General features: G+C 48.5%; 1 protein-coding gene across 4 annotated transcripts in view; it reads left to right on the forward strand.

Annotated features, from left to right (window-relative positions):
* Positions 1-24,155, forward strand: part of HENMT1 (HEN methyltransferase 1) — a 763,672-nt gene that overhangs the window by 656,940 nt on the left and 82,577 nt on the right. For all 4 annotated transcript variants that reach the window (XM_069641865.1, XM_069641866.1, XM_069641867.1 and 1 more), the window contains one exon: positions 21,591-21,773. In XM_069641865.1, coding sequence (XP_069497966.1) covers positions 21,591-21,773 — 183 coding nt within the window. The remainder of the gene's footprint in view (positions 1-21,590; positions 21,774-24,155) is intronic.

Consider the following 24,155-nt stretch of genomic DNA (forward strand, 5'->3'; position numbering starts at 1 on the left):
CTGAGCAGGCAAAGCACAGTCTCCCACGAGTGGGAGATAGCTCAGGAAGTCATTCAAGAGATATTCGCCCTTTGGGGAACCCCTCAAGTAGAGCTGTTCGCGACCGGTACCAAAGTGTGAACTGTATTGCTCAAGGGAATTTCCCCCGAGAGGAGCTCTAGGGGAAGCGTTTGTGGTGGACTGGGAGTTTCCACTCCTGTACGCATTCCCTCCAGTCCCTGTGATCCCTCAAGTAATCAGGAAGTTGAGAAAGTTCAGGAAAACCATTATCCTAATTGCCCCAGATTGGGCCAGGAGAACGTGGTACGTGGACATGTCGATCTGCCCTCCAATACATCTTCCAAGAAGAGAGGATCTTCTCTCGCGAGAGAAAGGTCATGTTCTCCAACCGGAGGTCAACAAACTCAACCTTCATGCATGGCTTCTGAGAGGTTGAGATATTGGGATCTTCCGGATGACGTGATGGAGATTTTGCTTTCGGCCAGAAGGCCAGCAACCAAATCTCTGTATCGGTGTCATTGGAACAAGTTCAGTAACTGGTGCAGAGAAAAGAATGTGGACCCATTTCAATGTAATATCCCCACAATTTTATCTTTTGTATTGCATTTAGCTAAACTGGGGCTCCAGGTTGGTATGATAAAGGGATACTTAGCAGCGCTATCCATTTTCAAGCGCTCTTTAGAAGAAGAATCTTACTTCAAGATACCTTTAATAATTCAATTCTTAAAAGGTTTAAATAATGTATTTCCACCAATACCTTTTCAAGTACCAGTGTGGGATTTGAACTTAGTTTTGAAATTCCTCAGATGCATTCCATTTGAACCTTTACACTCTTGTCCGCTAAGGCTCGTTACTTTAAAAACAATACTTCTCGTGGCATTGGCAACAGCCGCAGGGTAAGTGAGTTGCAGGCGCTTTCTAGCGGTCCTCCTCACACCATCTTTTAGAGTGAAACCATCTTTTTTGCCAAAATTTTTGAGGGATTTTCATCTGTCACAGAAAATAACCTTGCCTACTTTTTACCCTCCTCCTCATACAAGAAAGGAAGAGGATAGACTACATAGACTAGATCCCAGAAGAGCTCTTAGTTTCTATATTTCAAGATTGGCAAAAATACATCAGTGTGATCAACTTTTTGTGGTTGCTGTAACTAAACAAACATTATCTAGATGGATAATTTTGGCTATAACAGAATGCTATAGATCGGCTGGGAAAGAACCACCAGATGGACTGAGAGCTCATTCAACCAGGGGCATGGCAAATTCAACAGCACTAAAAATGGGTGTCCCTGTACAAGATATTTGTGCAGCAGCCACATGGTCATCCATGCATACCTTTATAAAACATTATGCCCTGGACTCGACTTCTTCTCAGGGAAGCCTGTTTGCTAAATCTGTACTCCATTCTGTACACGATTAGAAAAATGCTGTACTCCCACCTCCGAGACAAAACTGCTTTGGGAGTCTATCTAAAATGAGGAATACGTGGGAGGACACAATCCATTCGAAGTACAAGTTACTTACCAATTGTAACGTTCTTTCGATTGGATGTTCCTCCCACGTATTCCTCATCGACCCTCCCAACCAGCCCCATGGTGCTTTTTACGTGAATTACACTCTAAATTCTTTTAAGACTTGGGTCAAGAAAGGCACGCCATTAATTACAATCCATGGGCTACAATATACGAAAAAACAACTGAAGCCAACGGGCGGTCTCGAGGCTCTTATAGAGTAGATGACGTCAGTGCTTGACGGATGCCGCCGAGGGACATCAACGCCGCACCCTCGAGAGGAGCGCCCTCTGGTGGAGAGAGGAAAAAGAATTCCGAAGCAGCAAGCTGAAGGTAAGGATATATCTAAGATGAGGAATATGTGGGAGGAACATCCAATCGAAAGAACGTTACAGTTGATAAGTAACTTGTTCTTCTCTAGCATGGGTCTGGCATGGATTCACAGGAAAACCCTCCCTCCTTCCCCTCTGTGGCTAGTGCTTACCAAATCTGAAGATGGCCCACAGGGGTGGAGCTTAGGGAGAGGACTGTCATTGGATGGGGGCAGTGATTAGTTTAGAGGAGAAATACAGTTAAAGCTAAAGTGAAACTTTTTTTTCTTTTACTGAGGATTCCCAGCCTGACGACGGGGAATATTCATGAGCATGCGAATCCATGGCAGACCCCATGCTAGAGAACAAGAGTTACAGGTAAGTAACTTAACCCTTATACTAATGTGCAGATTGTCATGTGGAAAGATTGTTGGCACAGCATTAACTAGTAATCTTTTAATCATTCTGGGATAGCTTTTTTTGTTTAATTTGACACAACTGTACATCTCAGCACTGAAATGACTGCATACGTGATAATGATTTCCTCTATTATCTAATAAGATTTCATTAGTACATCTTTCCGTGTCTACTGGTTGAACCCGACAGCATTATTGAATTGTCTTTGGTGAAAACCTGTAGTGTGATGTCTGGCTATTAGTATATGTAGTGTTCAAGACAACTGACGATGATGATGATGCAGCACAGCATTTTATTAACAAATGCAAAATCTGCAATAAAAAAAGAATGCATCTTTATGGTAACTTATACCTAGCTTGAGGACCTAGGCAATCTAATTAACACGTTGTACAACTTTAAATCCATGGTTGGAGAGTCCAAACAACCAATATCATAATTCACACTTTATATCAAAGTCAGACTCAAATTAATCTGTTTATAAGTCATTTTATTTAGAACGAGGATGAAGAGAAATATTAGAAAGTGAATATAAGTTGCTTATCTTTTGTGCTTTGTAGTGATGCAGAATGCAATCTTGGGTAATACTGTGTCTCAAATGGAGTCCACAGTTGATTTGGCAGTAATTAATGTACGTTGAAAGCAACTTTTGTGTTATTGACTCAGATTTTGACGTTGTTATACAAAACAGAGGGAGAACCTTGATGGGCAGTTCTTAGCTTTTTGTGGATTGATCGTCTTGCATTGCCATGCTAAACACACAATGTGTGTTTCTGTCTATGAATGTGGGTAGATTCTGGAACAGCTTTGTACTATGTGAAAGCGAATTGACCTAACTGCTTAATGGCATGCACAGTTGCATACCAAGATCAAGATAAGATGGTGCCAATGAGAAGGGTGGGTAGACAAAAACAAACATCCTTAAACAGTTGGTAAACTATTGTTTTGTGGTTACATTCATAGAGAAATAAGGATATTCCCTGCTGGAGATGGTCCTTGTAGTTCATTGGAATTAACACGTGAAAAAATGTCTCAAGAATTGCCACTACTACTAAAATAGACAGAGCTTCTTAAGGCGTATTGCTGGCTAACTGTCTGTAGATGCACTAGGCTGAATATATCACAGTACAGGTGAGAACTCACCGCAGCATCAGCTGTTTCCTTATGCAGATATTTACCATCTCCTGGCCAGTCATGGACATCAGGGGAGAGAACGGCCAATGGAAGTATGAGCATGTGTAACATTTTTTTTTTTTAATTGTCTTTATTATTTTCGATATAACAACAATTAAGTAACATAACTTCAACATCCCCCTCAACTCCCCCCCCTCCCTGGGGACACGTGTGCTTTAGTACAGGGATTACATTATGCATTAAAGATATCTGAGACCTTGATGTTGTGTGGACACCACTGTTCCATATAGTCTGATTGGAGGTACTCCAGGACTCCGCCCCATTCCTTTGCAAACCTGTCTCTCGTTCCCTGGACTGTGTGTGTGATTTTTTTCCATCGCCATCTGGGCCCAGACTCTTTGGAGCCATGCGAAAATCAGCGGGGTGTCTTTTTTTTTCCAACTATGGGCAATTGTTGTCCATGCCGCTATAAGGAGACCCATAAGACTTCTCCATTGTGATTTATTATATCTTCTTGCCATGTCATCTCTTATTCCACACAACCAGACACCCTCTCCTAATTGTCCCACATCTGGAAATATTTTGCCCATTTCTCCCTTAACTTCTTCCCAGAAAGGCCTTATTCCTTTTCAAGTCCACCAGATGTGTTTCCAGGTTCCCACCTCTCCGCATTCCCTCCAGCATAAGCTTGATGTTTTCGGGAACATAGTGTGGAGTCTCTCTGGGGTGTAGTGCCACTGTGTAACAATTTTTATCCACATTTCTCTTGTTTGAGCAGATCTGGTCATTTTTGGAATTAGAGTCCAGAGGTCCTCCCATTGTTTCCTTGTTGGTTCCCACCCCAGAGTGCTGTTCCATTTCATCATATATGACCACTTAATTTCTTCATCCTGTGTATTCATAAAGGAATATAAAGTAGAAACCCATTTCTTTGCCCCTGAGCTCGTTGTAACATATTTCTCAAATGGGGTGAGAGGTCTCGTTGCTGCCTTCGTTATGTCCGGGGATCTCAACCAATGTTTGAGTTGCTCGCGTCTGTATTTCTCCCGAGTGGAGCGTGCTGCGAGTGGGAGGCAGGATTCATATGACCTAATTTCATTGTTGATGAACATTTCCCCAATTTTCGTTATTCCTTCCTCCTCCCAACAATCGTATGCCCCCTGCTCCATCCCCGGAGGGAACTGCGGGTTTCTACAAATGGGGGTGAATGGGCCTAGCGTGGTGGTCATTATGCCCCTTCGAGTTTGCATGTCCCATGCCTCCATCGTTGTTTTCATTATTTCGCTTATCCCTATGTTGGGGTGTCTGTGCTGTTTCTGTTTCCAGAGTAGTTCCACTAATGAGGTTCTTGCCACTGCTCTTTCCTGTGCTGCCCAAATCGGTTGTGGATCATCGCCTAGCCACTCCCGTAGTACCTTTAACTGTGCCGCTTGATAGTATTTCTGGAAGTGAGGGAGCGCCAGGCCCCCCTCCCTGGTTGGTGTGGACATGACCGCTCTAGCCAGTCTTGGTGTTTTCCCCCTCCACACAAAGGCTGAGATTACCCGGGACAGTGTTTTAAAGAATAATCTGGGTACCCCTACCGGGAGGGCCTGGAAATAATAGAGACGTTTTGGTAGGATGGTCATCTATACCGCTTGGATCCTGCCCCACCACGATATCAGCAAAGGGTTCCATCTCTCCATATCCCTACGAATGCTCGTTAGGAGCTGCAGAAAGTTTTTACCATAAAGTTGTTCCACTCTGTGTGTAAGTGTAATTCCCAGATATATGATGCCATCCTCTGCTATCTTGAGATTTAGTGCCTTAGCTTCTCTGACAATCTCCCCCCTGTCTCCCGCCAAAATTAGAATTTCCGATTTATTTCTATTAATTTTTAAGCCTGGGATGGTCCCAAATACTTCTAGCTCCCCCACAGCTGCCGCCAATGTTCGGCCCGGTTCTTCTAATGCAAGCAGCATATCATCTGCATATGCGGCTACCTTGTGTTGTATGCCTGCCATGTCTATCCCTTTAATATGTGTAGCTTCTCTTAATTTCAGAAGTAGGGGTTCTAGAAAGATAGCGTATAACAACGGGGAGAGCGGGCATCCCTGCTTTGTTCAACGGGCTATGTGTACCGTTTCCATTACCTCCCCATTAACGGCCACTCTGCAAGTTGGGGCGATATAGTTCGCTCTTATTCTTGCACGAAGTTCTCCCCAAATCCCATGGAGTGGAGTGTCTTAAAGAGCATGGACCACTCCACCCGATCAAAGGCTTTTTCCGCATCTACTGCGAGTAGAATAGCCAGGGTCTGCTTTATACCAATTTTTTCAACCAAATGAATTATCCTTCTCAGATTGTCGTGAGTTTGTCTTCCTGGGATAAAGCCCGACTGGTCCAGATGTATTAGCTTCGGGAGTAGAGGGGAGAGCCTGGTGGCTAAAATTTTCGTGTACATTTTTGCATCGATGTTTATAAGGGAGATAGGTCTATATGAAGTCGGATATAAAGGGTCCTTCCCTGGTTTGTGAAATACTAGGACCTTCGCCTCGTTCATTGTGGGGGTCACTGTGCCACTATCTTTAAATGAGTTTAGGAGCTTGGTCAGGACTGGAACCAGAAGATCCGCATATTTTTTATAAAAGGGGGCCGTGAAGCCATCCGGGCCTGGGGCTTTATTCATTGGGAGGTTATTTATTGCTTTTTTGACTTCCTCTTCTTTAATTGGGTCCTCCAAGGTCTGCCTGTCTGCTTCTGAGATTTGTGGGAAGGTGAGGGATTTCAGATATGTGTCCTGTGCGTCTGCCTGTGGGTGGTCAGTGGAATAGAGATCCTGATAGTATTCTCTGAACACTTCGCCTATGTCTTGTGTGCGCGTGTGAAGTTCCCCTGTCGTGGCTGTGATGCATTTGATCGTGGTGTCTTTCTGTTTTGCGCGGAGTTGTCTCGCTAGCAACCTATCTGCTTTGTTTGCTTTTATGTAGTACCTTTGTCTTAGGTAAAGTAGGCTCCTTTCCGCACCTTTTGTGCGTAGCATCTCAAGTTGACCTTGGGTATGTCTAAGCGTCTTCTTCAGGTCTCTAGAGGGCTATGCCACGATTTTCCCTTGTAGTTCTGTTATTGATCTTTCCAGTTCCTTTTCCCACATAGCCCTCTGCTTCTCCTTTGTGATTTTCAGTGCCATTATCTTCCCGCGGATCACCGCTTTAAACGCCTCCCAGACCGTGATCATAGAGACCTCCCCCGTGTCATTCTGAGTGAAATATTCTTCAATCATTTCCCTTATGGATTCCCCCGTAACCGGATCCCGGATAATGTCCTCCGGTAACCTCCATTTCCACAGCCCTTGAGGTTTCCCCGGGAGTTTCACCTCAAGCCACAGGGGTGCATGGTCTGAAAGTGCAATTGCCCCCTTTTCCAGCCCCTGGATCTTGCCCATAAGCCCAACTGAAACCCAAAAATAGTCAATTCTTGACATAGTGTTATGTACATGTGAAAAGAATGTAAACCCTCTTTGCTCCCCCTTCAATTCCCTCCACACATCATTCAGGGCAAGTTGGTCCATCTGTTGTTTGAGGCGTTTCGAAGGTGCCCCGTGACCGTGTGCACAACCCGTGGTCCTGTCCAGTTGTGGGTCCCATGCCATATTCAGGTCGCCCCCCAGGATCACCTCCCCCCTTGCGAAGGATTCAAGTTTTCCCAGAGTGTCTCTCAAAAAACCATCCTGTCCCACATTGGGCGCGTATACTGACGCGAGAGTGAACCGCTGCCCCTCCAATACCACGTTAGCAAACACAAACCTTCCCTCCTTATCTACCATGGTGTCCTCCAGTTTAGCGTCCCTTCCATCCCTCCCTGCTATAAGGACCCCCGATCTTTTTTCAGTCTTGTTGGCCTGGGCCCAAATTTTATATCCCCTTATACGGATTTTCTGTTTGTCCTTTGTTCTTATGTGGGTTTCCTGTAGGAGCAGGAGGTCCGCCCCTTCCCTTTTGAGAATTTTCTCCAACTTTACCCTTTTCGTGGGGTGGTTCATCCCCCTTATGTTATAAGTTACTATGCGGATTTTCCCCATTCAGTAAGGCATAGGTTCATTGTGCTTGGCGTCCCTATCTTTGCCACTATGCTGATTTTGTGTCCCCCTTCTCCTTGTCCCTTTCCCCTGAACTCCCCCCCCAACAATTAACCATAAACCAAACAAGATGCCCCCGAGCAGGGCGAGGGTCCGTAGTGTAGCGAGGGCGTTGCGTCCAATGCTCCCTGCCCTTCATCCTCTCGGGGGAAATTTTTGTGGGGGATCCTAAACCCCACATTACTGATTGTTCTTACCGGATTCCAAGCATGGTGGCCCGTCCCGGGCCGCCGACTCTGCCTCTTATGTAGCGGTCCTTATTCTCACCTTCCCCCCTCGCTGTTGTCTTCCGTGGCTGCCTCGTGGGGGTCCCCGGCATTCCTCTTCTCTGTCTCCGATCACAACATTTTCCTAAGGCCTTCTTTTCCCGTGTTTGGCCTTTTTTTTCTTTGATCGTTTCCCATCCTTTAGGTCTTCTCCTTTGCTCCCCATGTGTAACATTTTAAACCTTTGTTCAAATGCTCTACAACCTTTTTTTGTCAGTCGGCTTCTCATTTTTTTCTTTCCCTTCCCTCCCTGCCATAAAAAGTTAAAATCAAATACATGGCATCCTACAATCCTCTCTTGTCTGACTTGCGTATTTCCCACCCCTATTCAGAAATCCTAAGAAAAACATATCTGGTGTAATGCCATCTGCCATGTGCAAAAGCCACCTCCCCCAACATCCAAGGAAAAACTATTAACCTAGTGTGCTGTCACCCACTCCCAAACCCCTCATCATTCTCTCACCCTGCCTAGAGCCTCGGCCTAAGCCGTGTTTGCACTCTGTAGCAGTTTTCCACCCACACAGGCCTGCTGCTGAGCACAGTTCTGCTCTGTAAGTACTTTCAGGGCGGAGCTAAGCTCAGTAGCAGGTTATTGTGGGTGAGGAACTGCTGCAGAGTGCAAAACGCCCCTTGTAAAATGTGTCCTTAAGCCATAGATATCTTTTGATCACACATATATACAGGCCTTAATTGGCCTATAGGGTACTAGGACCGTTTTTAAAGTGCCTGAACATCTTGCTCGAGTTGGACACTTTGGGGATATTCAGAAAAAATGAAGACTAAAGAAAATAGTTGTGTAACCACAATTTGGGCATTAGGTAAGCATAAAGGTTAATGATTAAAACACTTTGTGAAGCAAGTTTGGGTACACAGTATTTGCTTTCCTAATTTAGATTTTGATGCTGACTTTCTATTCCCTACATTGTTAGATAATGTTGTATGGAATTGGGTATTAAAAGAGTTGAATTGGGAATCTGCACTCCATAAATCTGGTCAGATAGCACAGCGATTAGAGTGCTCGCTTTGACATCGTTCAGAGTCTGCCGACCCAGGTTTGAATCCCAGGATGGCCAAACTCAGCCTTTCATCAATCCGAGGTCGATAAATGAGCACCACACACGATGGATAATAAGCAGCGTTCAGATGCCGGAGGGTTCGTAGCGCTATATAAATGTGAATTATTATTATAATAAAATTGAATCGGATTTCTAATATTTTTTCATTTTAGCAGAGTGAGATTCAACTAACAGTGATACCATTCGTATTCTTTAGTTACATACTTTTTACAAAATCAATGGAGACCGCAAAAATAAAGTGCCTTTCTCTGTTACATGTCCCTTTGACCATATCTTTGAGAAACTAAAGGTAGATATTGAACCATGAATGCCGGTGAGATACTTTTAAGAGTTGTAATAGTTTTGATTGCAGAAATTATTTAGGATTATCGGTTGAATAAGAATGGACTCCATGCGATTTTCAAAAATGGAATAATGTTTGTAAAATGAATTATTTTGTATGCAAACATTCAGAGTTTAACACTTTTTTTAGCATGTTTTGTTCAAATTAATCAACAAGTCATAAAACCTTCACAATGAGAATTATTAAAATCTTCATATTCAAAATAATTAGTCAAAGAATAAAATATAAATAGTAAAAAAGTACTCAGGCCATCAAACAATAATATCAAACTATTGTCAAACATCCGGCATATATATCCACAGTCGGTGGTTGCACAAGCTTCAGATTATTCCAGCAACCTAGTGTTTCTGCATTGTAGGGCTTTGGATTAATAAAACCAGCCTGTTTAACTGTGCCTGATCTTCAAAAAAAGCTAACGCTACTATTGCGTCCATGCAAGATGTCGGTCTAACCACTTTAAATAGCAGATCAAGCCACGTTCTTCCTAGCAGGACATTTTTTATATTGTACTGTGCTGTGCAGATCTGATGAACTTTGAATTGTACAATAGAACTCGGACTGCTTTTATACGCGTTTTTGCTGTGTCTTAAACATTTACAAGGCTTCTCAAGCTTCCTCTCGGGCAGCTACATTTCAGGCTACCTTGCGTTTCAACTTGCATACCCGCTTCTTGGAGCTTCATGTTCAAGAGGGGCTCAGATATGCCAAAGAGTCTGTTTTCTCTCCCCCCGCTGCTGACATATGCTAGCTAGCCCTGTGGGTCTCCAAGAGCAATATTCTAGTTTCTGCAGCATGGGGTCTGGCATGGATTCATATGCTCATGAATATTCCCTGTTGTCAGGCTGGGAATCCTCAGTAAAAAGAAAAACAGTTTCTCCAGCATGGGGTCTGGCATGGATTCACATGCTCATGAATACGTCAGGCTGGGAATCCTTGGTAAAGAAAAAATAAATCGGTATCAGTTTCGTTTAGTAGTAACCAATCACTGATCTCTGGGTCATACTGCCCCCAGCCAATGACTGCCCTCTCCCTAAGCCCCGCCCCTGGCAGCCATCCTCAGATTTTTACCGCACGCTCAAGTGTTGGGAGTCCTCGTGTTTAGCTCTCGAGTTTTTTACTGCGTTTTCACATTTTTTCAGGAGAATTTCTCATTTTTTCGGTTTAATCGAGCCTCAAGCTCCACCGTTTCTACTTCTGATAACGTGGACCCGTTTCGGAATTCTTCTACGCCCCTCAAGGGTGAAGTTTTCGTCGAGTTTACACTTCTTGGAGGATTCTGGAAGATCTGCGGCCTACCTCAACGGACATGGCCCAGGACAAGGGGAACTCGACGCCCGGATCAAGCTGTTCAGGAACTGCCCTGGATGCGGACTATATAAAGTTTTCAAGGAGGACGAGCATTCGCGATGTCTCTACTGCCTCCATGGGGACAAGACGCATGTGGAGAAGGACTGTGCGTTCTGCAAGAACCTTTCGGAACGGACCAAACAAGATCGTCGTTCCCGCCTCGCCACCTGGCTGGAGAAGGGCACAGCAAGTGAGAAGGCGAGGAAGTCTGAGCGGGCTTCTAAGTCCTTTGAGGGCGCCCCGGCGTCGGGGGCCCAACAGAAGGCCAAGCACCGCGAGTCCACGGGCTCCAGGAGCGCCGAAAGGTCGGGCTCTTCGGTTGCCAAGCAGGGCGCTACTTCCCCGGCACGTTCGACCACGAGCCAGCGCTCTGGTTCGGGGAAGAGGAAGTCCGAGAACCCGGGTAGGCCGCTGGAGCGGACCCGGTCAATCTCGAAGGGGGAGCGAGGCGCTGACCCTCCCCCCAAGGCAAAGGCCCAGGACGCACCTAAGGTGGTGAGGGCCTTGATCCACCCGGCTAAGGCCTCTACCGAAGTGGTCGCTGCGAACCTGGCGGAGCCGGCTGAGACTACGCCAATGGAAACGGCCTCTGGGCCCAGAGTATCCCTGCCGCCGCGGAGGGAATCCTCTTTCCAGCCCACCGCTAAGACCCCCGTGAAGCCCCCGGCTGAAAAAGAGGGGGGGGCGGTGGCCATTACAGACTCAGAATCAGCCTCTGAGGAGGAACTGGTGGAGACCGAGAAGGGCCTCAACGAAAGGTCCTTAGGCCTCAACGAGAGGTTGATAAACCTCAACGAGAGGTTCCAGAAGGTTCGATCCCAGGGGACGGTCCCTGCTGACGTGATCGAAAGCGACGACCAACAGGGCCCAGTGGAGCGGCCATCCCGTCCGTCGCAGCCATTGCCCAAGCCCCAGGATAGCTCGGCGGCCATTTTGTTGGCAATCCAATCCTTATGTACCGAGATAAGGACGAGATTACCACGCGCCCCGACAGAGGAGCCAGAACGAGGCCCGTCGGGAAGCCCTCCGAACAAGCGGAGGAGAGTCCACCCCGCTCCGCCCTTCGTGCCTGCGAGACCGGTGGACCCCTCATCCCCCTCGCCGGGAGAGGATACGGCGACGGGGACGGACGATGACGGTGTCGATGACACAGCAGACATCCCTTCGTCACCCCCCCGTGGGCGTCCACAGCCGACGAGGTTGGCTCTTTCCGCGCCATGATAACCAGGGCATCCGAGTTCTTCCAGCTCTGCCCTGAAGAACAGAAAAAGGAGGGGTTTCTGTACGACTCGGTCGTCTCGGCAGCAGCTAAGAAGAAGGCAGCAGGTGTGGCGGCTTCAACTTCCACTTCCCCGCCGGACAGCGAGGGCAAGAAGTTGGACTCTATGGGACGACGAGTCATCTCGTCGGCGGCGACGACGATTAAGGCGGCCAATGCCTTAGCGATCGTGGCCCGCTACGATAGGGAGCTCTGGTTCAAGATAGCTCCCCTGCTAGATTTCCTGCCTGATGACAAAAGGGCGGAGGCCCTAGAAATTCTGCAGGAGGGCGAGGTGGCGTCGGATCACGCCATAACGGTGGCAACGGACATTGCCGATACCGGATTTTGCCAACTGGGCAACGGAGTTTGCCTCCGACGACGAGGATGGCTCAAGGCGACAGATTTTCGCCAGGACGTCCAGACCAGAGTGTTGGACATGCCGTTCGACGGCAACAACCTCTTTGGTAAGGTGGTGGATGAGTCTCTACAGGCCATCAAGACCGACTCGGAGACGGCCCGGGACCTTGGGGAGCTTCAGCAGCGACGGCCCTTTCGGAGCCCTGTAGGCAGACAGGGTGCCTCCAAAGGATCCAGCGGTGGCTCCTCCACTTACCACCAGGCAGCCCGCTCCTCTTCCCAGGAGGCCTACAGAGGTCGCAGCAAGCAAGGGGGTTCCCGCCGTCGTCGCCAAGGAGGCCAAGGCGGCAAGGCCGCTTCCAAGCAAGACTGACCCGGCCGGGCTGTCGGGCCCCCACCGACGCACCCCAGTGGGAGGCCGGCTGACGAACTTCGTCAGAGTATGGGAGTCCATCTCCACCGATCGTTGGGTGTTGGACACCCTGGCCAACGGGCACTCGCTGGAATTCCTAAAGAAGTGCCCTCGCATTCCTCCTGTGGCCAGGAAGGAGCATCACGTCCCTCAACTGCTGTTGGAAGTAAAGGCGATGCTCAAGAAAGGTGCCATCGAGCTCGTCCCCAGGAGGCTCCGGGGCTCCGGAGTGTACTCAAGATACTTCCTCGTCAGAAAGAAGACAGGCGGTTGGCGCCCCATCCTGGACCTGCGTCGGTTAAACAAATACATCAAGGCGCAGAAATTCAGGATGGTCACCCTCCAGCACGTGCTGGGACAGCTGGAGGAAGGCGACTTCCTATCGTCGTTGGACCTGGAGGATGCTTACTTCCACATCTCCATTCTAAAAAGGCACAGGAAGTTCCTCAGGTTCGTGGTTCAGGGACGCCACTACCAATTCAGAGCCCTACCGTAAGGATTAAAGTCGGCACCCAGGGTTTTCACCAAGTGCCTGGAACCAGTGGCGGCGCGGCTGCGCCTGCAGGGGATCCACATCTACCCCTACCTGGACGACTGGCTAATCCGGGCAAGGTCAAGGGAACTCGCCGTCGATCATACGGCGAGGACCGTCTGGTTGCTCATGGAGCTGGGGTTGTCCATCAACTACCCCAAATCCCACCTGGTTCCATCGCAAGTAGCACTGTTTTTGGGGGTGAAGCTCGATACAGTGGAGCAATTGGCCTCCCCTTCAGAGGAGAGGACCAAGACCATCCTGGGCAAGGTGCGGCACCTGTTAGCCACGGACGGGGCCAGGGTGAGGTCCATTAAGTCCCTTCTCGGGATGATGTCCTCATGCATCTACCATGTGCCCCTTTGCAGACTTCGGATGCGTCCGCTACAGGAAATCCTCGACGGCCGCTGGTTTCAGGTGAGGGGCTGCTTCGAGGACAGGATCCCCCTCGACGAGGAGTTCCTTCGGGCGATTTTATGGTGGGGCACCCGGGCTCACCTCACGACGGGCACAGACTTTCAAACACCGGCGTTTCAGGGGACGGTGACTACGGACGCCTCTCTGGAGGGTTGGGGGGCCCACACCGGAGATCTCCACGCAAGAGGCCTTTGGCTCCCGGAGGAGAGGTCTCGTCACATCAACATCTTGGAGCTCCGAGCAGTGTTCTGGGCGCTCAAGTCGTTCCTCCCGTCCCTCAAGGACAAAGTGGTGAGGATATTCACCGACAACACCACCATGATGTTCTACATACGGAAGCAGGGGGGCACCAGGTCCCCAGCCCTATCCAAGGAGGCCCAGGATCTGTGGCACTGGGCCGTCGCCCAGGGGATGTTTCTGGTTCCCTTCCACCTGGCAGGGATAAAAAAACACCATCACCGACTCACTCAGCAGGGAGCTGCGCTCGTGCCACGAGTGGGAACTGCGCCAGGATCAAGTGGATCGACTCTTCCAACGATTGGGGCAAACCCCAGATCGACCTGTTCGCGACGGCGACAAACTCCAATTGCCAGAGATTCGCCAGCAGGTTCCCACAGCCGGGGAACATGGCCGATGCTTTTTCGTTCCCTTGGTATGGCATGTTTCTATACGCGTTCCCTCCATTGCCGTTGCTGCTCCGCCTCATTAACCAGCTCAAGAAGTCCAGGTGCAGGATGATCCTCGTCGCACCGGTGTGGCCGAGGCAGGTCTGGTTCCCGGACCTTCTGGACTTGTCAACGTCCCCGCCAGTCAGGCTGCCGGAGGACGTGGATCTTCTCTCCAGAGAAGGAGGCGCCATTCTCCACCACGACCCACAGTCGCTGAACTTGCAGGCCTGGCTCTTGCAGCACTAGAGTTTGGAGGGTAGGATATCCCGGCTGATTGCAGAGAGGTTCTTGCAAAGGCCAGGGCGTCCTCAACTCTCAAGTGTTACGGTCATAAATGGAAGAGGTTCTCTGTCTGGTGCCATGCACAGAAGATTAACCCTCTGCGAATTACGGCCCCTCAAGTGCTGCCGTACCTGCTGTCGCTGGCCAAGGCTGGACTGGCTCACGCCTCCATAAAAATACATCCTGCTGCCATCTCCCGATATACCAGGACGACGGGTCCGGGCGTCCTTGTGGTCTCATCGCCTGGTGAAGGAATTTATGAAGAGACTATTCCGATCATTCCCGCCGGTGACGGCTCCTTCCCCGGCGTGGAAGCATAATGTGGTGCTGACCAGGCTCATGGGGGCCCCATTCGAGCCTATGCATTTGGCGCCTTTGAAGTTCCTGTCATGGAAGACAGCGTTCCTAGTGGCCATCACCTCTGCACGACGAGTGGGAGAGATTCAGGCCCTATCCTGCAAGCCTCCATACTTGACTTTTCATGACACGAGGATGGCGCTGAGGACGCACCCCTCCTTCATGTCCAAGGTGCCGTCGGACTTCCACCTCAACGAGCCCTTGGTGTTACCAGTTTTCCTTTCCGTCGCCTTCGACGCCGGCCGAGAGGACTTTGCACTCGTTGGATGTAGCTAGAGCGCTGAAGTTCTACGTAGACCGCACGAAGAGTTTTCGGAAAACGTCACAACTGTTTGTAAACTTTGGGTCTGTAAATCAAGGGAAGGCTCACTCGAAGACTTCCATTTCCAGATGGCTTTCCGGCTGCATCATGCATTGCCACCGGTTGGCAAAGCGACCGCTGCCCGGCCGTCCGAGAGCCCATTCGACCAGAGCGATCGCTGCTAGCACGGCTTTCCTGTCTGGTGTGCCCCTGCTGGACATCTGCAGGGCTGCTACGTGGAGGTCGACGCACACCTTCACGAGATTCTACTGCGTCGATCGGGACTCCAGGGAGGAGTCCAGGGTCAGCCAAGCAGTGCTGCGCAACCTGTTCGCTTAAGGTGAGCCTGGTGAGGAGGTAAGAGATGCTTACTGTTGAGTTGTTGTATTGCTTAATGTTGAGCCTGTTGCCACCTCCCGTGGTTGTGCATGTGTATACTGCTATGTATTCTTTTATTCATGAGCATGTGAATCCATGCCAGACCCCATGCTGGAGAAGGAACAAGTTGCTTACCTGTAACTGTTGTTCTCCAGCATGGGTCTGGCATGGATTCACATGCAAACCCTCCCACCTACCCCTCTGCAGCTCTTCACTTGGTCATACTGCCTCTTGGCGTGCTACCAAATCTGAGGATGGCTGCCAGGGGTGGGGCTTAGGGAGAGGGCAGTCATTGGCTGGGGGCAGTATGACCCAGAGATCAGTGATTGGTTACTACTAAGAAAGACAGATCAGAAACGAAACTGATACTGATTTTTTTTTTCTTTACCGAGGATTCCCAGCCTGACGACGGGGAATATTCATGAGCATGTGAATCCATGCCAGACCCATGCTGGAGAACAACAGTTACAGGTAAGTAACTTGTTCCTTCACTTATAAACTGTATTTCTTCTCTAAACCAATCACTGTCCTCTGGGTCATACTGCACCCATGCAATGACAGCCCTATCCCTAAGCCCCTGCTCTTGCAGCCATCTTCAGATTTTTACCGCACGCTTCAGTGTTGGGAGACCGAGTTTTCTCTGCAAGCTACTCTATTTTGTTGCAAAAGAGCCTGTGTGCTCTTCTCTCCATCTGCCGATAGTGGGGATCCTTTGTCTGTGAAGTGCAGCGCTTCTCAAGGGCAAACATCATCAGTTTCCTGAAGGCCAATGGGCGACCATGACGGAGGAGAAGAAAGAAGGAAGGTCCCGCTTCAAGTCTTGAGCCAAGTGCAGGCTTCGAAACGTGTTTGTGGAGAACAAGCACCTGCAATGCCTCTACTGCTTGCATCCGGATCATAAAGAAGGAGATTGCGAGATATGCTGCAGATTCTCCAAGAACGCAACAAAGGACAGGCACAGTAGACTGGCGACGTGGCTGAACGCCAAGGCCTCTGCCCCGTTCCCCGAGTAGGGGCATGCCTCACCCAAGGCCGGTCGGTCCAAGGAGCGATCTTCTAAGTCCTGTGAGGGCACCTCATCCGCAAGTCCAGGTCCCCCGGGGTCACTGCAGAAGCGTCCCACGGCATACAGGGCGCAATAGACATCACCGTCCGCCTCCATTGCCAGCCAGCAATCGAGCTCCTCCTGGAAGAAAAAGTCGTCCAACCCGGCTAATCTGCCAGAAAAGCCCGAGAAGCCACAGATGGAGGAGAAGAAGGCCAAGCTGCCCAAGAAGGCCCAGGCGGTGCGGGATAAGTCTTCGTCGACGATGGAACAGGTGGTGGCTGCTCTCTCGAAAGCTAAAGGGGCTGACCCTGCGAAGGTAGCCCCAACAGCGCTGAAGGTATCCCTCCCTCCAAGGCGCAAGGCCATCGTGGTGACTTTCACAAGGTCTGCCGGCATGCTGGAGAAGGGAACACCACCTCAGAACCTGGTTCTAGCCCCTCAGGGTGGAAAAAGAGGGGGTGAGGGGGAGAAGGCCCGGATCAGTCCCAGGCCCAAGCCATGGAGATTTCATCCACGGACGACGAGTACTTGGAGTCCCTACACACGGTCCACGAGGACATGGAAGAGGAGGGCGACGATGGCGCTGGACTTAGTGTTCCGATCACGCCAGTTTTGCAGAGGGATGTGTCTCTGGATATCCTATCAACCCTCCACACCTTGGTGTCGGCAATTGGGGCCTGTTCCAATGGTCCCCCAGGCCCCTGACCAACCACTGACTAAGAAAAGGATGCGCCATCCGACGCCCCCATTTCAGCCTCCATATCCACATCCGGCATCTCCCCCAGCAAGCCCAGACACAGGTACGAGGACGGATACGGCCACGATGATGGACGATGACGACATCGTTGGAGTGGGCAGAAGGTCCCCGCAGCCTAGGGCGTCTCCACCGGATGAGGTGGGGTCATTCCATTCCATGATCGCCAGAGCCACCAAGCTGTTCCAGCTTGTGCCCAAAGAAACCAGGAAAGAGGGTTTCCTGTACGAGAGGCGCAAGGCCAAAAGGGAAGGCAATCATGTTAATGTTAATGGATATTTGTACTGCGCACTATCAGCACCGGAGTGGTCCCCAGGCGCTCTGGCGAATCTGAAAAGGAAAGGGAATGAGGGGGCGAGTGAATGGGAACAAGCGGGGTAAGTGCAAGAGAGCAGTGATGGGCTGTTGGCAGCTTCAGTTCGGTTAACACCGTTAGCTGAACTTGGGGGTGCTTTCCAGTCGGTAGCCATTGTGTGCTGTTGTGCAAAGCTATGTGTGGTTTGTTTTGTTGTTGCGTTGTTGTGAAGTTTGTGCGGTTTGTCGTGCTTTGGGGTTGTGGTTGTGTTTGGTTAGAGTTTGAGAGGTGTATGCAGATGGGTGAAATTTTTAGTGGGTTGGTTATTGGCCTTGCTACCTAGAAGTGATATGTGCTAAATTTTCCCGTTCTTTCTAGATGTGGCGCGTGAATATCTCTGCATTTCTATCTAGATCCGGCACTGGCTAATATTCACAATCCTGTCTATGTGTGATGCACGCCAATATTCAGAATAATATCCAAATGTGGCACTTGCTAACATTAACAATCTTATATAGATGTGACGCAGGCCAATGTCCACAATTCTAACTAAAAGTGGTACTTACTGTCATTCACAATCCTGTCTGGGTCCGATGCAGGCCAATGTTCACAATTCTGTCTAAATTTGGTACTTGCGAACATTCACAATTCTAGCTAAGTGTGGCACTTGCTAACATTACACAAACCTATCTAGATGCAACGCAGTCTAATGTTCACAATTCGTACTAAATGTGACCATTGCTATCATTCACAATTCTGTCTAGGTGCGACGCAGGCTAATGTTCACAATTCTACCTAAATGTGGCACTTGCCGACATTCAAGATCCTGTCTAGATGTAATGCAGGTTAATGTTAACTATTCTATCTTAGTGTGGCACTTGCTAATATTCACAGTTCTACTTGTGGCACTTGCTAACAAGTGTGGCACTTGCTAACATTCACAGTTCATGGTGATACCCCTCCTGGACGACTTGTGGGTGGAAGGCCTAGCTCTCTTAAAGAACCCTTGCATGGCTCCAGCCAAGCGGAATAGGCTGGAGAAGAAGTACTGGGTACCGGAATACGCACCCATGTGCCTGAGGTCGCAACCCTAGCTGGATTCAGTGGTTTCGGCGACTGCGAGGAAGCGGTCATCTAACCCGTCCTCGTCGTCTTCAGTCCCACCGGACAGCGAGTGTAAGAAGTTGGGCGCCATGGGGAGGAAATAGATTTACACCGCGGCGTCCACCATCAAGGCGGCCAATGCACTGGCAATCCTAGCCAGGTATGACAGGGAGCTGTGGTACAAGCTGGGCCCAATTCTGGAGTTCCTCCCCGACAACAAGCAGTGTTCTGGTCCCTCAAGCCATTCCTTCTGTCTCTTAAGGGCAAGGTGGTGAGGATCTGGTTACCAGTCATTTGGTCGAAAACCAAATGATCGAATGCCATTTGGTCGAATGCCAAATGGTCGAAAAAAATTTTTTTTTTTTGTTTTTTTATTTTATGGGGGGGGTTCTCCCCCAAAACCCCTTTTTCTTTATTTCTTTATTTTTTTTTTACCAACCAAAACGAAACAAATATATAAATAAATAAATAAATTAAAAAAAATCGGCCTTTTTTTATTGACCAATTGGTATTCGACCAAATGGTCATTCGATCTTTTATTTTCGACCAAATGACTGGACACCGAGGATCTTCACAGACAACACCACCACAATGTTCTACACCAGGAAACAAGGGGGGCACTCGACCCCCGGCGCTCTCCAGGTAAGCGCAGGAATTATGACACAGGCCATCTGACAAGAAATGATCCTCGTCCCTCTTCACCTAGCGGGAGTCAAGCACACCATCGCGGATTCCCTCAGCAGGGAGTTGCGCTCCTACCACGAGTGGGAACTTCAGCAGGCCTCAATCTATCTGTTTGCGATGGCGGCGAACTCCAAATGCCAGAGGTTTGCCAGCAGATTCCACCAACCGAGGAGCCTGGGAGACGTGTTCTCCTTCCCGTGGGAAGGGATGTTTCTGTACGCATTTCCTCCGTTGCCTCTCCTGCTACGAGTCATCAATACACTCAGACCGTGTCGGTGCAGGATGATACTCATCGCCCTTGCGTGGCAGAGGCAGATTTGGAATCAGGACCTTCTCTGCTTGTCGGCGTCACCTCCGATCAAGCTTCCAGCGGTACTGGACCTTCTCACCAGAGAAGGAGGTGCAATCCTGCATCATGACCCAGGATCACTCAACATGCAGGCTTGGCTCCCGCAGCCCTAGAGTTTGGAGGATATGAGTTGCCTGCAGACTGCAGAGAGGTCCTCGCCAAGGCCAGGGCATCATCAACTTTGAAGTGCTACGATCACAAGTGGAAGCGTTTTTTTACCCATTTGATGGTCACAGCCCCGCAGATTCTTCCATATTTGCTATCCTTGTCCAAGGCCGGACTGGTGCACGCCTCGATCAAAGCACATCTGGCGGCTATCGCCCGCTACACCAGGTCTTCACTATGGTCTCATCGACTGGTGGAGGAGTTCCTCAAAGGAGTTTTTCGATTGTTCCCGCCGGTGAAGGCTCCTGCCCCGGCATGGGAACTCATTGTGGTTCTGATGAGGCTCATGGGGTCCCCATTCGAGCCAATGCATCAGGCCCCTTTCAAGTTCTTCTCGTGGAAAACAGCTTTCCTATCCTGCAAACAGCCATACCTGACTTTCTACAAATTGAGGGTGGTGCTGCGGACGCACCCCTCTTTCATGCCGAAGGTTCTGTCGGAATTCCCCTCAAAGAACCTTTGATATTACCTGTTTTAATCCCAAAACCTTCGTCACCGGCTGAGAGGTCCTTGCACTCGCTAGACGTTGCTTGTGCCCTCAAGTTTTACGTGGCACGCACAAAGATTTTTCGAAAGACTTCTCAGCTGTTCATGAACTTTGGTCCTGTGAACCATGGGAAGGCCTTGTCTAAGGCTTCCATCTCAAAGTGGCTCACCGGCTGCATCATGCACTGTCATCGGTTGGTGAACCGGCCACTGCCCAGCCGTCCAAGAGCCCACTCCACCAGAGCGATTTCTGCGACAATGGCCTTCCTAGGTGGGGGGCCCCTGCTGCACATCTGCAGGGCGGCTACGTGGAGGTCCACGCACCCCTTCACAAAGTTCTACTGCGTCGACAAGGATTCCAGGGAGGAGTCCAGAGTCTGCCAAGCAGTGCTATGCAACCTTTCTGCTTGAGGTGAGTCTGTTCCAGAAGTAAGAGTTGATTGATCTGTTGGGCCTTGCCACCTCCTGTGGTTGTTTAATGTTGTACTGCTGTGTATTCGTTATTCATGAGCATGTGAATCCATGCCAGACACCCTGCTGGAGAAGGAACAAGTTACTTACCTGTAGCTATTGTTCTCCAGCATGGGTCTGGCATGGATTCACATGCAAACCCTCCCTCCGTCCCCTCTGCGGCTCTTCTTGGTCATACTGCCACTTTACGTGCTTATCAAATCTGAATATGACTGCCAGAGGAGGGGCTTAGGGAGAGGGGCTGTCATTTGATGTGGGCAGTATGATCCAGAGGACAGTGATTGGTTTAGAGATCAAATACAGTTTGTAAGTGAAAGTGAAACGTTTTTTTTTTTTTACTGAGGATTTCCAGCTTGACGATGGGGAATATTCATGAGCATGTGAATCCATGCCAGACCCATGCTGGAGAACAATAGTTACAGGTAAGTAACTTGTTCCTTTATCCGTTAGTGTGGTCTCTGAAGTCAAACCAAGTGAGCATCCTTTACTTACGCACTCACTTCTACAATCTAACATCCCTGTGTTTATCTGTACAGATTAGAGCAGCCATAGAAATGTAGCTAGTCAAATTGACTTTCTAACAATATTGCCCCAGGCTCAAAATGGACACACTTGCAATTGCTAAATTGTGGAGAATGGAGTTAGCTGTCCTGGGATTTAGTCTTGGCCTAGTACTATGAAGCCTCTGGTCTTTTGTGAAGCCTGTGTCACAGGGGTTCCCCATAGTAACGTGTTCCATTTCTCTTTGCAGAATAGAACATCTGGAGTCGGCAGAACTGGAGATGTTTCCAGAGGTGGTATTTGGTTTTATGGCCCCAGCGCTGGTGGTTATCAGCACCCCAAACTTTGACTTTAACCACTTACTTCCAAAGTCGACATTATTCCGGCATCCAGACCACAAGTTCGAATGGAGAAGAGTAGAGTTTCAGAACTGGCAAGTCTGAATTTGATCCGTCATTTACATACGTTTACAATGGCTACACTTATTTGGAGATGCGATTGATGTAAACTAGATATTTTCACTTTATGCATTTTACATTTTTTGCAAGTTTAAGACTATTTTAGAAAGGAAAATTGACTTCAGTATTATTATTAAGTGTTGTGGGGTCTGCGTTTACCTGCAAAAATGGACATGTTTTAAAATTATTTGTACATCTGTGTTGATAGTTTTCGAAGGTATCCTAGTCTATAGCTATGTGAAACGGTTAGTTCACTACCTGGCAGACTATCTGCTTCCACGTCCTTTACTCAGAGGCCCTCCTCCGCCTAACCTTCCAATTGACCATGCACCACATCTCGCTTCCTCTTCTTAAACCTCCTACTGCCTCATTACAGTTATTCCTGCCCCTAGGCGTCAAGGGCAGTCGCACTAAAACATCGATATGTTTTATTTCATTGGTATCATGCTTCCTGTCAGACTCCTCAATCTTCTAAGTACTTGACATCACTATCAAAATCATTCCCCCTCTATAAACTCCACTGCAATGATAACTGGACTGCATACGGGTACCTTACTGTACATTTTGTAACTAATATATTGTTTGTTTTGCAATACCCGCATTTTGTCTTTCTTGCTCCTTCTTCATATCCTGGTTTGTGTAACGACCACCTTGTGTTTATCCATTGTAAATATGCAGACGTATGACTGCTCAGTCTGCAGTATACCTTAAGTACAAAACTTGAAAATACTATTCTCCTGTAAACAAACGCTAACAATGCAAAGATCAAAAAACACACCGAGGGTTGTACAGTAAATAAATGTTCCTGCTGGGTCCTAAATGGACTGGGGTGGCATGAAGCAATCTCACTTTGCTTTGTAAGTAGGCAAAATGGCAGAGTTGGCCATTTTCCCACCTGACCAGCCTCAGGATCTTAGACTAGTCTAAATGTGGATGTTTCTTTACCGAGGATTTGCTGGATGCAAAATACTGATTATTTTAATAGGGTGCTGGTGGGTCTGTGGATAGTCATATTTTCATGAGGTACAGCACCACACCACTGCACCCCCACTCGACTGCCTTCCATCAGCTGGAACTCCATCAAACATTGTTGAACTTGTGTGGGACCTTATTGTCCTGCTGTAGCCACTTCTACTGCCATGGCATGGGGCCTGCCTATAAGATTTGTGAGCAAGTGAAAAACTATAAGACCATTCACATTCCGTGTCTGTCCAAACATTCTGTCAAGGTCTGTAAACATTGGATTAGGAAAATTCCACTCGAGCTGAACTAGTAAGCAAGGTTAGTATTTATGATTCCTGCAAAGGGCCTCATTGTCATCTTGGTAAAACGTGCGTAGTCGTCAAAAACATACATAGTACCCAAAATGAGGCAAGTGCAGAGGTGCACCAGAACTACATCTGTTGTCAAATGCCACCCTATTACTTTTTTTTTTTAATTATTTATTTGTGCATTTTTTACATATTAAACCTTACACAAGTAAATCACATCAATTCAATAAACAGATCAAACATACATGTACATCAAAGATATTAAGCCTTTCACAAAGAAATCGTATAATTTCAGATAAATAGAGCAAGCAGTACAACGTGCATTATTAGGAAATAAGTACAGAACAAAATGAATAGTTGCCTTAGGTAAGGTAGACTGTGAATCTGATAAAATATGCAACCAATAAACTTCATCCAACACACCATTAAAGCAATGGACACAGTTACTAAAATGCGTCTCTCTTTGAAGAACCAAACCTAGGCATTATATAAAAAGATGCTGCAAAGATTCAAGTAAATCTGTTCTGAGATTACAATCTCTTGGTTAACAAAGCGCCTGGGAAGGAATAATAATTAGTGAGACTCAATGAGTTAACCGAATGTGTTCATTTATGAATAAAGAATAGCAAAAAATGACAGATTTTTTTGTTGCTCAATTATAGACGAGTTGGGCGGTATCCTGGCGCTAATACTGCCAGGATACCACCCAATGCTAATAGCGCTACCGTAACTCGGTCCGGCACAATTTTTGCCGGATCACGAGTTGCGCAGGGGCGGTAAATCCCAATTTCCCATTGCTTCCTATGAGAAACCTAAGACGTTTCTCCCAGGTTATTCCCAGGGATACTTTGTCCAGATGGCCAGGGGAGGGCCATCGCTCTTGGTTGCCAACCCTGGGGCTGGACTAGCAGGGGAGGATCACCTGGTCAGGGGGTCCTTTGAGACTGCGAGAGGAACACCCTTGGCGAGACCGATATCCCAGCAGTCTTAATGGGATGTTGCCACAAAAATAACTCCCCTAACCCCCCACCCCCACCAAGCACTTTCCTTTACGGAAAAGGAAAAAACAGGGGAATTCAAGATCAT

The sequence above is a fragment of the Ambystoma mexicanum genome, chromosome 1q (genome assembly GCF_040938575.1).
Source record: "Ambystoma mexicanum isolate Mex_15411 chromosome 1q, UKY_AmexF1_1, whole genome shotgun sequence".
In the NCBI taxonomy this organism is placed as follows: domain Eukaryota; kingdom Metazoa; phylum Chordata; class Amphibia; order Caudata; family Ambystomatidae; genus Ambystoma; species Ambystoma mexicanum.